At 41.0% G+C, this 17,009-nt stretch overlaps 1 protein-coding gene across 1 annotated transcript in view; it reads right to left on the bottom strand.

Moving 5' to 3' along the window:
- HAF01 (HAC13 protein (HAC13)) overlaps nucleotides 1-16,415 on the bottom strand; it is a 121,299-nt gene extending 104,884 nt beyond the window's left edge. The window contains exons 1-3 of the mRNA XM_087387741.1: nucleotides 15,642-16,415; nucleotides 1,611-1,673; nucleotides 1,432-1,489 (exon numbers count right to left, since the gene is read on the bottom strand). Of these exons, the coding sequence (XP_087243867.1) occupies nucleotides 1,432-1,489; nucleotides 1,611-1,673; nucleotides 15,642-15,794 (274 nt within the window). The 5' untranslated portion in view covers nucleotides 15,795-16,415. The remainder of the gene's footprint in view (nucleotides 1-1,431; nucleotides 1,490-1,610; nucleotides 1,674-15,641) is intronic.
- Between the last annotated feature and the right edge of the window lie 594 nt (nucleotides 16,416-17,009).

Genomic DNA, 17,009 nt, shown 5'->3' with positions numbered 1-17,009 from the left:
TATACGTAGAAATTTTATCATAAATGTCAGTCCTTACATTATGTCAAAACTTTGTCTGTACCTACAAATCCATCCATTGTGCTAGCCTCCACCTATTATGGTTACAAACATGAGCTATCAAAATAAAGTCTCACTCTCACCTTGTTACCCAAGTTATGAGATGTTAAGAATATTCCTGCAGACACTACTTAATTGAGTATGGATCGAACTCACATAGATTTTTGTTTTAATAACATTGGCCTGAATTCAATTAACTGTGTTCGTAATAGAGGATGTTATTTTTCTTTCAATTTGTGTATTGATTTCCAACACTTCACGTTTGCTAGAACTAATTGGCCAGCAGCATCATTTGTATACTGTCTGTAATTACATATGTATTCAAACAGGAATTTGTGAGCAGGTGATTATGCCAATTAATGTGATTGCATTTCATTATATATCTATGGTTGTCAACACACAATCGTATCTTTTTCCAAACTTAAGAATACAAACTCAACAAGAGTTAACCATCCTTGGTCACAAAGCTTGGTGCATGAGCAGTCCCAATAAAGTTGGATTACATGTAAAAATATCCCTACTCATATCACTAATGCCATGATCAGGTGCAACTCATATATCTAGCTGCATACAGGAACATGCCCAAACTCATCTCTAAAACAGAACAAACTGCAGCTTCAACCTCATAATAGTCATCCACAAGGTTAAAGCCATCAAGTCTATCACACATAGCAGGGACTAGCTACTGTCACATCCACACCGATGTCATCAATACAAAACAGTCGTGTATAGTATAACAGGTAATGACTTGGAATAAAACAATACTTTCCACTTCGTACATACAGCAATATTGCTAAAATTCAAATTACTTCTGGACAGGGGAAGGGAATATGGGTAACTGAATGCAGTCTTTCAGAAAACAAAGTTACAAAAAATTCCTCACCATTCAGATCGGTGCACCTGTTCAAAAATTCAGGCAGTTGACCTAAAGGATGTATGAATTTGCCGAAAAAAACTCAGAGTTTAGAAACAAGTACAAAAGATACAATCAAGAGCTAGTCCATCCCATAATAGCAGTAACTCAAGTGAGCAATACAAAATATCACAACTCCAAAAGACTAATGTAAAGGTGCCTAGGATCTAGAGCAAACGGATAAGAATTAAACGTACAGCACTCACTCTATCTTGCAAATGACAGTCAGAAGCTGCTTTCCAAAGGTTATAGTAGTCAGATGTCAGCACAGACCAAAAGCCAGAAAAGCATGAATATGAACAGCAAACCTCCAACCAAAGAGGTACTGGGGTGCAGCTGACTCTCTACCAAAAGAATTGCTCACAAAAGAATACTGTCCAGACACCCTTTTTAGACAAAGCCCCTCTTACCTCGTCCCTACCATTTCCCCCTTCTTCTCTGTGCATTTGAAGGGCCTTTACCTTCTTGCTCCTCACTAACATCTGATAGAGCCCCTAATTCCTTCTTTCTTGCAGAAAGCTGCACTCAATCAAAAAGCATAAAACATAAATGTGAAAAGAATTAGAAAACTCCATGTACATTTACATGATTGTAGCAAGAAGAACCTATATATTTGTACTTTAGTCACAATACTGATTACCTCGACATCAACCAATGACTGTCCAAGTTGTCCTGCCAATGCAGATAAATGCTCCTTGGCATCCTGATTAAAACAGAATGACAAATGTAAATGCTGCACCTTAGATAGTTACTTGTTCCTGCATCTATGATCAGAACACACTGAGTTGTATATTTCTGCTATTTCAAAACAAATTTAAAAATTTATATAACAAATGGCATCATCATGCTTAGTACGTTCTTACAAACTATACGTAATTACAATTGCACTCTTACACAATCTGTACTTTGCTCAGTATGTTCATACAAACTTACACCTACTTACAGTTGGATTTTTGATAATATGTCCTTTCAAATCTAGAAGATCTAATTCATGTGTATACCAACATGCAAGAAGTTAGCCCTCTTTACATTTAAGTAAGCATATGCATTTGAGTTGAGTTCCACATAAGTGTCTTAGATCTCGAGCTGAATTGTAGGACTCCCTCTACCTTTCTAACACTGCTTACACCAGGCCATACCTTGTTGTGCACTGATCTACCCTCTGTGTTACCACTAGATGCTAGCACGCCTGTGACAAAGCTGCCCTTTAGCATCGTCAATGCATTTGAACTTCCGTTCATGCTTTCATCTTTGCATAGTTGCCACTTATCCAAGATGGGAGCCTATTTCTTTCAAGAAAGTGCTTTTGAGACATGTTACAAGTATTATCCACCCCCATCCCATCCACATACAATGAAGGGCAACACATGATTGTCAATAATACTATATGAAGCGATAGAAGGTAGCTCATGGTAATGATTATGTCATATTCCTACCCCTCTCTAGAAAGAGTTGCATATATCTGATGATATGACTTAGTTTCAGCATACATAGAATGCTGCCTACATCCACTACATATTCTTACCTTCTGTCTCCATCGGCTGGCTATGGACTTTTTCAACTCTCATGTTTGATTGAGTACAGTTGATCTCAACAACGGAGTAAATGCAACATCTGGTTATATCTCCATATTTACATTTCCAATATTTTTCAATATTGGCATGTCTTAAAGATAGATTGTTTAATATTTTGTGCATTGGTTACTAATTATGTTGCTCGACTCTAATTAACCCGGGTCACAGTAGTATTAATCACCAATTTCAGTTTGGAGATCCTCAAATGTAGTGGGGAATATCAAGTGATGTTATTATAGACCTTTGTAAGACTAGAATAAGTCCAATCATACAAATTTAGATTTTTTATTGTTATAAAGATCAAAAATCTACACAGAAAATAAAAGAGAAAATAAAAGAGAATATGAAAGAGAAGAAAAAAGAGGTAAACAAAAACTTTTAAGAAAAACAACAGGAAGACATACTTAGCAAGCAAAGCAACACTTATGTCGTCATCAGTGCCCAAGCATAAGCAGCTATACTGGGTTTCTAAAGACCCGCGGAGTCTCTTGGGCACACCCAATGCTTACTAAAATACGTCAAATAAACAAAAGAGAAAGAAAATAAGAAATAAAGAAGAAAGGAAGCAAGTGAGTAAGCAAAAATAAACAAGCAAGTCAAGAAACAAAATCTTCCAAAAAACTAGAATATCGCTCTCTCTCTCTCTCTCTCTCTCTCTCTCTCTCTCTCACTCTTATTTAAAACATAAAAAGCTAAATGGTCCTTTACACTTATGTATTGTTTCCTACTAAGAGTCAAAAATACATTTCTAACTTAGAAAGCACAAGCATACTCAAACAAACTCTCTTTTGAAACTAAAAGAAAAACGGGCTATTCAGCTCCCTGCTTTTTGTTTTCAGCTTATGTTCAATCATTCTAAACATACCTAAGGCTGAAACACCATAGATAAAAGAATTCATATCTAAGATTGTGCGTACTTTTTTCATTATTTTGCTTGGATTATACCTCTTGTGTAATAGTAAAGTGATCAAATTACTACATTGAGTGATAAAAGACTTCTTAGTTGTACAAAAGTGTGAAAATCTATGGAATTGGGGAGAAATGACTCCATATTTTGCCAAATCAAAAATGTTTGAGTCAAAGTGAGACATTTTTATAATGTGTAAACCACTATATTCAGGTTGTTCACGTTTATCGTATATATCAACCTCTAATACTATGGTAGATTGAGAAATTCTAAGATCTAAGAAAACACAAGAATCCCCTCTTGAAGTGCAGTTCATTTCACAAGAGTCACGAGGATAGATTCCTTCTCCAAAAGCACTAGCGTCTTTGTACATAAAGTCTTGAAAGTTAGGAACATCTGGTACAAATAAATCATCTATAAAACACCTAACTTGGCTAAGCTTATGTAAAATGATAGAGCAGGTATTGATAGAAATAAGACGTTGCATAAACTCAAATTCATAAGTGAAAAGATAAAAGTTTGCTAAAAAGACAGCACAATTAGTACCCATGGGGATTCCTATAATTTGTTGAAACAAAGAATCACCTATTGTGAAACAAAGAATCACCTATTGTGATGTAAAGATTATCTAAAAGGAAATCTATCCAAAAGCAAACATCTTCCACACTTACTACCTTTGTGTATCTTTTCTTTTTAGAACCTATGTCATGATCTTTATTTTTTAGCCACAAGAAGTCAAAGCATAAGGCTGTTTTCTCAACTTTTAGCACTTTGCATCTATCTTTGTCAAATCTCAGATTGAGAACTTCAACCACTAGCTTTTTTATTCTAAACTTCAAGTCTTCCAGCTCAATCTTTGTGTAAAGCGTCGTAAAATCATAGGTTTGAAGGAGAATAGGAGACTCTTTTTCCTGAATGCTTCGAGAGGAATTAAAAAATTTTACAACAGGAATCACTCCTACAGAGTCATTTAAAATCCAACTTGAGTGTGAGGGGACATTTGCCTCTTTTAATAAGTCCCTCCAAAGTTCATGGACACTAGGCAACATGGCTTTGAAGCAGTAGCTTAGCCATTTAGAGACATCCGTCAAAGTAGTCTCACAAGCAGCTGCAATAAATCTTGGCTTTTTGGGAGTTTTGTGAAACTTCCAAGCAGCACAAAGAAAAGGTATACTTGGATTGCAAACAAACCTAGAAGACTTGCAAAAACTCTGATGTTTTGAGATCAAATCCTTTAGAGAAACTAAGGCAGGGGCATAAGTTTTGGCAAGCGAGTTCACTTCTCTCAAAAGACATTCTAAGTAAAACTTTTTGCAAATAAAAACAAAGTTATTGGAACATTTGTCCATATAAGAAATAACAAAATTCCTATGGAATTTTCGAAGAAGAGTTTCATCTTCTTTAGAAAGATGGTTACTTTTCTTTGAGCAATTGACCAAAGGGACTTCTTCTAGTTTCAAAGCAACTTTCTTCAAAATCTTCCCTTTCCATTCTGATAAGATATTTTGAACTCCTAAACATTCTTCTAATTGCAAAACAAACTTTGAGATTCCCTTATCGATAGCTTTTAAAAGGCAAGACTCTTTAAAAGAGTACAATCGAAATTTTGTGCCTTTCATGAAAAGGTCTCTTAAGTTACTAGAAAGCAAAATTGAGGTATCAGCTGTGACTACATCCTAGATCAGCATCAATAAAGCTTTGGAATCTCTTACTTTTACAACAACAAGGTTCTCTAAGGATAGAAGATTTTGAATGCTCTGAAAGCCTTTTACCTATCTCTCCATAGTTGAAAGCCTTTTGTCCTAAAGTTTTTACATACTTCCAAGCTACTACTGGATGCTTCCAAATTCTTCTCACAAAATGAGGGAGAGAATCCATTACTTCAGGAGACTTCAAAATTGAGTTTAAGCCTATCTTGTCAAGTGAGGGAGAAGTAAAAATACAAATCAAGAGTTCCTTATTTAGATAGACTTCTTTGCTTTAAAAGGAAGCTTTTACTTTTAAGAAGCGATCCAACGAAGTTTTAAGTTGTATATAATGGAGCTTATTTAGATTCAAATCCTCAAAAGAGAAGTTTTCCAAGGTGTATTGAAGTTTTAAAAAAACTATGACATTATATTTTTCAAAAACTTTTATTGAAAAAAGACCCAAAGACATTAATCTATCTAGGTAGACTAGTCTTCTTTTATAGTCTCGAGAAGCAAAAACTCTTGGAACTGACGAAGTTAAAGGAACTAAAGGAGGCAAAAGTGGAGGAAGAGGAAGTAAGGGAGGCAACTCACGATCAACATGTGAAATTGCAGGAGAGCTAGGACAACCTCGTAATATAACTTTAGGTTTCCATACGATGTTAAGTGTATGACTATGTTGGTAATGAGGAATATTAAAGGGCTTGATATGAGTTCTCCACATCAAAGGGTTCTTTTTAGAGGTTCTTTTATTTTTACGAAGAGTTGATTTTCCTTCCAAATTAAAACCTCTTCGGAAGAAAGTGTGTAAAGTTCTCATCCAAAACAATTCACGAGGACGAGCAGCCTTGTAAAAATCCTTGGCATTATTAAAATGGCCCTCTATATGCTCAATGGGAAAGCAACGAAAAGATTCGAAACAAGAGTTTGCCATTGCCGCATATAAGGGTTTTGAATTCACAATTAAGGAATTCTTCCTATGAACTTTTCTAGCTTCCCTAACATGTTCTTGAAAACGAATAAAAGCTGTCCTATAGGTCTGTCCTACATAAAGCATATTACTATATATTATAGATAACATAAATTACTTGCGTGGCATGAATAGGACTAATAGAAACAGAAGTCTTGAGATGCTTGTTTCTAAGACATCTTAGTTTATTAAGAATTCTTATGTTATTATTAGTATAACGAGTGCTAACTAATAAAGCCTTAAAGTTAGACCAATTAATGTTACCTTCCCCAAAATCATGAAGATTATTCATGTTTGACCTAGCTAAAAAGTTAAACCTTTCTCTATATATGTTTCTTCTAACTTTTTTGTTTTGATTTACCGAGCTAGACCCAACTAAATCACCTACCAAAGAGACAAGACCATCACTAGTATTTCCAATGTTGTTCAGTGAGGTCAAACGATCCAACATTGGGGAACTTGCTTGCACTCTCCCTGCCCATCCCAAGGCAATTTCTCCCTTGCTATATCCCCTAATTCTAGCAAGAGCGAGACTACTATTTAGGGGGGGGCTTGCTTGCACAGTCGTTACTCGTCCCAAGGTAACTCCTCCCTTACTACTACAAGGGAATGTCACAAGAGCCAGATGACATCCCAGGAGATCGCCCTGTTGGTTTTCAAAAGGCAAATTATATCCCCTAATTCTAGCAAGAGCGAGACTAGTATTTAGGGGGGGGCTTGCTTGCACAGTCGTTACTCGTCCCAAGGTAACTCCCCCCTTACTACTACAAGGGAATGTCACAAGAGCCAGATGACATCCCAAGAGATCGCCCTGTTGGTTTCCAAAAGGCAAATTCATCATAGCATGTATCGCTAAGCCAATATACCCCCAAACTGGCGATTACAATTAGGGTTCGCCAAGGCCCCAAGGCCACTATAAGAGCTTAATCCACCTAGAAACACCAAAGAAAGAGAAAGAGAAAAGGAAAGTTACCAATCATTTAAAAAATAAAATAAATAAATAAAATAAAAAATAAAGCGGTCATACAATGAAATAAACCAAGGAGAGCAACTAAAACAAAAAGCAAAAGCACACTTTTTAAAGAAATAAAATTTGTTTTAAAAAAATTAAAATTGAGAGAGAGAGAGAGAGAGAGAATTAAAAATAAAAATTAAATTAAATTATTAAACAAAAAGAAAAGGATTAAAATAATAATAAGAATAAATGAGAATAAGTTTAGCTGTTGGGGCTTCTGCACCCGCGTAAGATAAAACGATGTAGTCGAACAACTGATCACCACTTGGACGAAAATTCAAAGAATTTGCATGTCCGCTAAGGTGATAGAAAAATATACCTTTGTAAGACTAGAATAAGTCCAATCATACAAATTTAGATTTTTGTTGTTCTAAAGATAAAAAATCTACACATAAAATAAAAGAGAAAATAAAAGAGAATATGAAAGAGAAGAAAAAAGAGGTAAACAAAAACTTTTAAGAAAAACAAAAGGAAGACATACTTAGCAAGCAAAGCAACACTTATGTCATCATTAGTGCCCAAGCATAAGCAGCTATACTGGGTTTCTAAAGACCCGCGGAGTCTCTTGGGCACACCCAATGCTTACTAAAATACGTCAAATAAACAAAAGAGAAAGAAAACAAGAAATAAAGAAGAAAGGAAGCAAGTGACTAAGCAAAAATAAACAAGCAAGTCAAGAAACAAAATCTTCCAAAAAACTAGAATATCACTCTCTCTCTCTCTCTCTCTCTCTCTCTCTCTCACTCTCACTCTCACTCTCACTCTCACTCTTATTTAAAACATAAAAAGCTAAATGGTCCTTTACACTTATGTATTGTTTCCTACAAAGAGTCAAAAATACATTTCTAACTTAGAGAGCACAAGCATACTCAAACAAACTCTCTTTTGATGTTATTATGTCCATTGAGAGGGTAAGCTAGAGTATGTAGTGGGTCCCTTGCCGAGGAACGAAAGCCATTACAGAGGCTCAAGAATCCTTAAGTTCAATCACCCTCCACTTGATTTTTATATCACCATGCTTATGTGAGGGCTCATTCACAGTTCCTATGCCATCATTCACTAAGTAGCTTGGACCTTGACAATGCTGGGGGGATAAATGTCTACAAAGTAGACTTAGTAAACATTTCTTTGGAATATTCAACATAGTGGAATCTTAGTCATATTCGCACTCTAAGCATCAGCACTTGGTCTAGAGCACAAGCATGATGGACACTTTGGTAAATTTTGGATCAAATCTAAGATCTCCAACTAGTTAGTTAAGTTGTTGGATTGGCTCGGGGACGAGCATTTTCTGAGCGAAATCTTCCGAGCGTCCGAGCGAAGGAAAAAAAAAGCTTCCAACTATGCATAAATATGGCAAAAATCGATCAGAAGAAAACATAGTTTCACTTAGAAATATGCAAAGTATTATAGCAATGCCTATTTTATACAAAAATCTTTAGGTGAATCTGTAGGAATGGTGAGAGCATAATGGGATGGCTTTTGAAGAAACCCACATGTAGAGTAGACTTCTCTATGAAAATTCTTTTATGATCCTTCTTACAACTTTTACTTAATAGGGGGTGACATTGAAAACCCTCTCTCAACCTATCTTCATGAAAGAGTTTCTTCAAAGAAAACTCATTGAAGCAAGCCATCCAGGTAGTTTCGCCAGCGAAACCCCTTTGAAGCAAGTCTCCCAAGGTAGTTTCGCTGGCGAAACTACCTTGGACAGCACTTTTAAAAGTGACATAACTTTCATATCCAATGTCCAAATATAGTCATTCAACCACTCAAATTGATCGGAACACCCCATTTGAGCACATCTATGGAGTTATATTTTGGAAAATCTTTCATATATAGTATTAAATATTACATGTATTTTATGAGAGTGATATATAAGCCCAAGTTAATACTTATTTATAGTAATTTAAACTTCTTTAGAAACATGTCCATAAATATGCTATAAAAAGACTAAAAAGATATTGCCATATGATATAAATGTGTTAATAAGTAATTATGTATGCATAGTATTATTACATTGAGAGTGATTATGAGGAATGTTTCTTAAAGGAATCAACACTTTTTTAAGGTAATAACAGGGGTACAAAGGGATGTCTCTAAATAAGAAAATTATGTTGTGTAAAAATGAATGAGTGACTAGTCTGTATATTTTTATGATAAAGAGATCTAGTTCTAGTGAAAATAAAAGTGTAAAAACCATGTTTCCTAAAGAAAAACATTTTTAAAAATCTCTTGAAAAACATGCTCGGATAAACCTGCTCATAGGTTTTTGCTCGTAAAATTGACGCATCCGATTGGCCCGATGTTTGACTCATAAGTTTGATTGATTTAGATGTAAGGCTTAAGGGGCGATGCGCCCTGAGAAGTATGCTCGAAGAAGAGGCCCTGCGTATCCCAATCTCGGAGGAAACGTCTCCGTTTCTCCCGGCCAGCCCGGGAATCCCCCTGGATCTGGTCCCACTGGCCTCTGAGCGTGTGGATAATCTCGCTCCAGATGTCGGCCATGACCTGGGCAGTCGAAAGAGAGGTACCTTCGAGGATCTGCGCGCAGCGCGAGGTCCAAATGTGCCATCCGACGATGCTGCTAATAATCTCCCACGCTGGCTGCCTCACCTGAGATCCTGTGTCTGCCTCTGCCAAGTGCTGCCGGATGCCCTCAAGCAGCCCCCAAGTCCCCTGTGTGATAAGGAACATAGGGTCCTGCGGGCCTGCCTCAAACAACTGGTGATAGCCAAGTGTGGTGCTGCACCAGCAGAACGCGCCCCAGGTGATCAAACCTAACTCCGGTGCTGCGCGAGTAAGGATCCCGAAGGCCCACCTCCACACGTCCAAGGCACGGGTGCAGCTCCACAGGCAGTGCTTTGGTGACTCCTCGTCCTCATGACAAATCTGACAGAGTCCATCCTGACCAATCTGCCGCAACCAGCTCCCCACTGGAAGACCCTTGTGGGCGAGTAGCCGAAGGAAGTAGGAAATCTTCCACGGCCGCCAACTCTCCCACAAGGCCTTCTAGAAGGCCTGCAAAATAGCCTGGAAATACCCTGAGAATACCAACTGGGCCGCTGGGTGGGCGGTCTGCTCTGCATCCTCCCGAGAATGCTCCTGCCCAGTTTCGTGCTGTAAGCGAAGAAAGGGGTCGGTCCCTGGTCTGCCACAACCTCTGGCCATCTCCACTCTCATGGGTCCCAATCAAGCTCTGACAGGGCCCGCCCCTCCCAAAGCCAGAGGCGCCATAACTGCAGCTGATCCTGCTCTATACTAGGATCGATCCGCCAAACCTTTCCCACGAGGCCTACGACACGGACCCTCTGCCACGAGAGAAGGGGATCGATGAGCGCACGGCGAAGAAGGAGACAGAGGTGTCGTCCAGCCGGCCTGCAACAACCAGTGGGATGCCACGAGGGGTGAGCTGTCCAAGCCAACGGGCATCACCAGGCATGAGGATCTGAATCTCGGGTGGAACCAACCAACCGGCAGGAATCGCTCCATCTATCTCTGTGCGCCTCGCCTAAGCTCCACGGACACCTCCGGCTGCGGCTGCTAGAGCAACGGTCTCCAAGTGTCTGTAAGTGTCCCTCCAAACTCGAAGGAACCGGGCAGGCCCCCGCATCCAGCTGTCCCACGAGATATGCGAGACCTCTCCCCCAGCTGAAGGCCCAAGGCATCTCTGACCTGATCGTTCCAGATGAGCGGCTGACGGTCGATCTCCTCCTGACTGCTAGGAGGCGACTGGAGGAGACTGAGACGGAGTCGCCTTCAAACCATGAGCAAGCTACCAATGAGTGGGGAGCGGGGGTGGGTAAGCGGTGCAGAGGTGAAGATCCACCTGAGGGGCAGTATCCACTCTCCTCCTCGGCGCGGGGTGCAAGAACTGATCCCCTGCTGAAGTAACATCTTCCACGTTTGCCCCCCCGGGGTCAAACCGCGGATAACTAACTTGCCCAGCAGGGCCTGACTCTGAAGCTCAGGATCAATGACCCCCAAGCCACCCTCAGCCTGCGGAAGAATGACTGTCTGCCAGGCTACCCTGGCTTTGGTATCTCTGAGACCATCCCCCCCAGACCACAGGAAATTCCGGACCATCCTCCTGAGCTATGCCACGCAGGATCTCGAGAAGCACCAACAAGAGGCCACATAGCAACAAGTTTCCTATGCCCCGCATCGAGTACATCTTGGAACGACTCAATGGTGCAAAATTTTTCTCAAAGATTGACCTCAAGAGTGGCTACCATCAAGTCCGGATTTTTTATGCTGACATCTCAAACGCAGCTCTCCGAACAAAGCGAGCTCATTACGAGGTCGTCATCATGCCCTTTGGTCTAAAGAATGCACCACCAACATTCAACAAGATGATCAAGCCGCACATCAAGAGCAATTTACCTTTGATGAGGCACCAATGGAGAGTCGATACTGTTGCATCCTATATACCTAGAGGTCCTCTTCTCAACCCAATCTTCACGATGCGACCAACCATGCAAGCTCATTTGAGCAAAGGATATAACGCACTAGCCAGACTCGAACATACGTGCTTTCACTCGCGTTTCCAAGACCCCTGAACCAAGCCTCTTCTCTTTTATTAGCTTTTCCATCCAGTTGGGATGTACGACAGTCCCCTTGGGAACAAACCCATTGGGGGACTAGTCCCAAAAATAGAGACTACAAGGTATGCTGCTTGCTAGGATGACCCGTAGCAAGCCAACAGTCCCACATCATATTCTGCTAGTAGAGTTTGGAGCTACCTGTCTACAACTCGATGCAGTCTTTTTCCAAATAAAATATTACAACTCCAAAACGCAATAAAATTGAAAGCTCAAAAAGTACTTGTATATACATATAGCACAACATCGGGAAGGCGCAGATTCGCATGAATGGCCTTGACTTCATCTATTTTGTTAGAGACAAAGGGGGATCAAAGGAGCTGGTATGCTCAGACACGTAGATGGTTTGCAGGCTTGGGACCACGAATGAACAGACCGCCACCGTCTCAATATAGCCTTGAGGCTCCATCATTATGCTCACCTACCACAAGGTGGCCAAGTCATCAGAGAGGATTTATTGCAGCTCCACATGTATAGGACTTGGCTAGCACCTCTTGAGCTTTCAGTTAAACTCGACTTCTATAGAGATCACTATTTGCAGATCTCAACGGAGGGGCGTTTACCAAACCGCTCTGATTCATCTTCCGCGTGCACTAAGTACCTCGATTTACAGTCCTCGGTATCTTCTCATAGGCTACAGATTGAGACAGAACAAACATAGGGCCTCCCATGTGAAAGACCTGTACTTTGTGTGATATGCAGGAGATCAAGCCACATGAGCACTTTGCATCTAGATGCCTCGTGTACTATGAGATCCTTGGATGGTATCACTGTCCTTTTAGGAGTGTTTTGGCCTACTCAGAGAGTTCTTGGCAGATCTTGATCAGCAATGCATGGCCATTTTCCTCCTCAAGGCCCAAAGACATAGAGGTCAGCTCATATGAGCATAAAAGAGAGCAAAAGAGGGATGGTCAGAGCCTAGTCAAAGGGCAATCATGGACTTTTTCTTCAGTACCCGAGCCAAAGGCAGCAGAGTGCATGACTCGACAGACTCGACCTGTGCGTCAAAGGCAGCAGAGTGCAGTACTGTGTGTGTGTGTGTGTGTGTGTGCACACACACACACATATATATAAATGTGTGTGTACACACACACACATATATAGAAAGAGAGAGAGATAGATATATAGAGTCATAGATAGATAGATAGATAGATAGATAGAGAATTGCGGCGGGCCCTGGTTGGGCGTTCAGTGGATATCTCGATGCTTCAAGAGCATATGCTAATCAAAGGCAGACAATAGGTGGCGCAGCCGTCTACTTCTTGCTGAGGCCTCCGGATTTGGTCCCTGTGAGTAGGAAGGTGTGGGAGAGTTTGCATTTCTATTGGTCAGGCCCTAGCAGTGCCTGGCTGCAGGGGTCTTTGACCAAGAGGAGTTGATTGGAGGCCGTGCTGTGTGGATAGGCATTCTTGGGGGATATGTTTTCAAATATGTGAGCCAATCCTTCTTGGGTATCCTATGACATGGGGCACCTAATCCATACCGACCATGATTTCATGACTAGAATCTGTGAATTAATTTATTTTTCAGAAGAAAAACACTCAGGCATATCTATGATATGTCCCATAGGTGAAGTCTCTACAACAAGCAATTACATCCCATACTTGAAATCATTTTCATCTCTTTCAGTAGGTCCATGAGTTTCTTCTCCTACATAACCTCTGCCTCTGCCTCTACGTCTAGGTGCATCTCTTCCCCTTCCTTTGCCTCTGCCTCTACCTCTCCCTCTATCTCTGCCTCTGCCTGTGCCTATGCCTCTGCCTCTGCTTCTGCAGAAGTACCTTCACCTATATCAGAATTCTCTTTATAATCTTTAGAAGCCCAATCACCTAGCTTTCCACAACAGCAGCATGGTCCCTTCTTTTGTTGTGTATCCTTTCTATGATTGCATTTGCTTTTTGCCTTTTGCAACCAGAGCCATGTCTTTAATGATTAAGATATCCAATCAATTCTTCAAACTTAGGAAGTGACTCCCTTGTAACAAGACTTAAGACATATTGCTCAAAGTATGATTCAGCTCATTCAATAATGTTTGTAACTAGTCAAAATCTCTTAAAGGCTCTCGTAATTGTGAGTTCATTTTTTAATTTCTTTCACCCCTAAAGCTGTAATCCACAGTGCTCTCTATTTCACCCTACCTTAGGTATACAGCCCCCCCCTCCCCGCCCAACACACACACAAAAAAAACAAGCATATATACGTACATACATACATAGGTATGTACGTACACACACATGCACGCGCACATACACACACACACACAGGTACATACGTACGTGTGTGCGTGTACACACACACACAGAGTTTGGTCCTGTTTTGTGGCAAAATTATATGCATTTTGGTCGCAATATCTTTTCCAGATCTGTACGTGGAGTTTATTCATGCTTGTATGCATACATTGAGTAGGATCTAGATCGCTGTGAGATCTCGTGTGTTCATATATTTTCTGCTGCAATATTGATTTGGGCTTGGCCTAGAAAGGAAGACGCATTCAAGTTAATCTCTTAACACAGCTGAGTTTCGATGACTCTAGGTTTAGGTTAACATACACATATGAGTACTTAAGAATTCCCCCCTTAATTTCTATGCCTTCCCTAATTCCACATAGACTAGAGAGAGCTTAACAAAGCCACAGCCAAAACCAAGTGCTAAGCATTGTTCTAAGGTTGATTTTAGATTGTGATCTCATTAACTCCAGAGAAACCAGAGAATTTGCTTAAGCATGACGGGCTGAAAAGACCCATGTCAAATACCACAATCCTTCACTAGGAGGGTGTCCCCACCTGGCTGGAGGGTGGGCATCGTCAACAAGCTGGGCAGCTACAAGGCAATGCTATTTTGGCAGTTCCATCCCCTCTAGAAGGCTCCCCTTTTTATAGGCCCTGGTGTCCTTAACTCTCCTAGACAGCATTCTAGACAGCCCAATCTCGTACTTTCAACACTGGGCTGAGCTAAGACTGTGACCATGCCAATTTAGGAATATGACATTCCAGCTTCCCTTACTGCTGTAAAATTTGCCCCTATAGCGCCATAATCAACCTACTTTGAACTTGCTGCACAATAGGGTCAAAAGAGTGTATAATTCTGCTTGCCAGTGGATGCTCAGAACACTGGAGGACTTTAGTATGATTTCTTTCCCCCATCTTCAGTTTTGTTTTTGTTTTTCAATCCTTGCGACGAAGTATGCTTATAAAGTGTTATTGGCAGCATACCTTCGTTTAGGAAATAAGCTTGCAATAATATTTGAATTTGAGAGGTCCATCTCCTCGTTGTTAAGGTTTCCAATTAGTGACGTTTTGCTAAAAACGATCCAGAAACATCCTGGATACATCGTAGATGGATCCATAAGCAATCCAAATACTCAGGTTAGACGGTAGCAAATCCAATCAAGGAAATATACGTCTAGTCTTGGAACTACCAGGTGCACACTTTGTGCACCAAAAATCTAGAACTACAGGCCAATCAGCATTACAATTCAGGGAGTTGAACGTACAGTAGCAGGCATTTCCTACTTTCTTTGGCAAGAAGAAACGCCATTGACAAAAGTATGCCAAGGACTCACGTTCCTGGGATAATACGGCAAGGATAAAGATTAATGACTTGAGGACACAAGCCAGGATGTACCAAACATAAATAGGCCGCCACGTAATCTCATCTTGGTTTAAGATATAAAAAATGATCAATGCAAGCTCTTCCTAGTTTTCTCTATTCACGTTTAATGTTAGTGCTACGGCCAGCCTGGTTCTCCGTACATTAATCAGGGCTTAATTTTCAGCTTCGGCCTCAACACCACTGCTGTTTGATTTAAGCCTTAAGGCTAAGATCGCAAGTAACGGAGCTTCTCAAAACGCTAGCGAACTCGATCGGGCCAAGAAGATGTATAATCAGAATTGCAGAAGATCATTCAGAAGGCAACCTGGTCGAGGTACTCTTCATCCAAATCGCCCGAATCATCGACGTTCCCGAACAAAATGTTGAGCATCGGTCTCGCGCGTTGTTCCTCATCTTCTTCGTCGTCCTCGTAGGTCTCATTTTCCGACTGTGTAATCCGCCTGCTGAAATCGCCCATGCCGATCCCGGAGGGTCCAGATGGTTAGCACCCAGGATTTCGCAGCTCATTCTACCCCCCGGAGCTTGGTCCGAGGGGCATGACGGCCCCTGGGATGGGAAAATTCACGAGATGCAGGTGTAAAAGAGGGTAGCCCAGAAGCCCAAAAGTGAGGTCGGTGGAGATGGAGAGGAGAAGAGGCAGACCCAGAAAAGTGTTCAAGCCAAAAAGGGCAGGGGAGAAGCAGCAAAGGAAAAAGCAGGAAGATGGCAAAAGCCCAAGGGGGGAGGGAAGCAGAGCAAATGGCTGCAAAGGCGGAGCTTGTTACGAGAGCAAAACCCACGTAAAGGGGACAGGGGAGGTGAGGCAAAAGAGCAAGGGCAGTGCAATTTGGCTGAGCTTAGAGTGAAGCAAAATTGTGAGGAGGGAAGGGAAGTGGAGTTGTACAAGCTGCAAGGTACAGAGCACGAAGATGCCAACGAGAGACTGCAATCTTCTGGCACTCCAAACAATCCCTGCTCTGGATCAAGCACCTCCCTTTGCTTATGTATCTCTATGCTGCTTCTTCTGCTTCTTCTTTATATGTGTATCAATAGCCTCTTCTGCTCTTACACATGCCTCTTGTTTGGTTCTAATCGTCGCGAGAAGCCGCTCCTTATATACTCCGCCTCTTTGCTTGACCTCTCCTTATATAGTCGCCTTCCTGGTCTTCCAAACGCCCTTGTACCCCCCCCCCCCCCCCCTTTTCTCTTTAATGCCCTAGCTAAGGGTGCTCTTCGTGCCATTTCACTTTTATATACAATTTCATTCCTCTCTCGTTGCATTCTCGATCCCACTTGCACTTGCCTCCGTGTTTGTACTTGCATACGCATACATTGTATGGACCTATACATGCATCTTGCTTTGCCTGATCATAATTCCATGAGACAGCAAGAGGAGGACTCTGAGGAGCTTCATATAACCTGGGGATATATTCTTATACAAAGCATAACACTAAGGACAAGGGGCTAGGCCTATTTTGAATGGAGCACTAAACTCTTGCTAAAGAAGATATGTGGACAACACTATACCGGACTCAAAGCAAGAGAGTATGAGGCCAACAATGCTAGCATTCGTCTTGTGAAGTAGGTAGTTAAAAAAGTTATACCAAAGAGGTAACAAGGGAAAGAATTTTAGTTGCATGGAAAAAGGAAGAAAAGGATAGTATGTGTGTGTGTGTATGGGACAAAAAGAAGG

The sequence above is a fragment of the Dipteris shenzhenensis genome, chromosome 16 (assembly GCF_047967505.1).
Source record: "Dipteris shenzhenensis isolate YYH24624 ecotype China chromosome 16, Dip_SZ_1.0, whole genome shotgun sequence".
Lineage (NCBI taxonomy): Eukaryota > Viridiplantae > Streptophyta > Polypodiopsida > Gleicheniales > Dipteridaceae > Dipteris > Dipteris shenzhenensis.
Note: the sequence above shows the minus strand (reverse complement) of the source record. Positions and strands in the feature narration are given on the sequence as shown.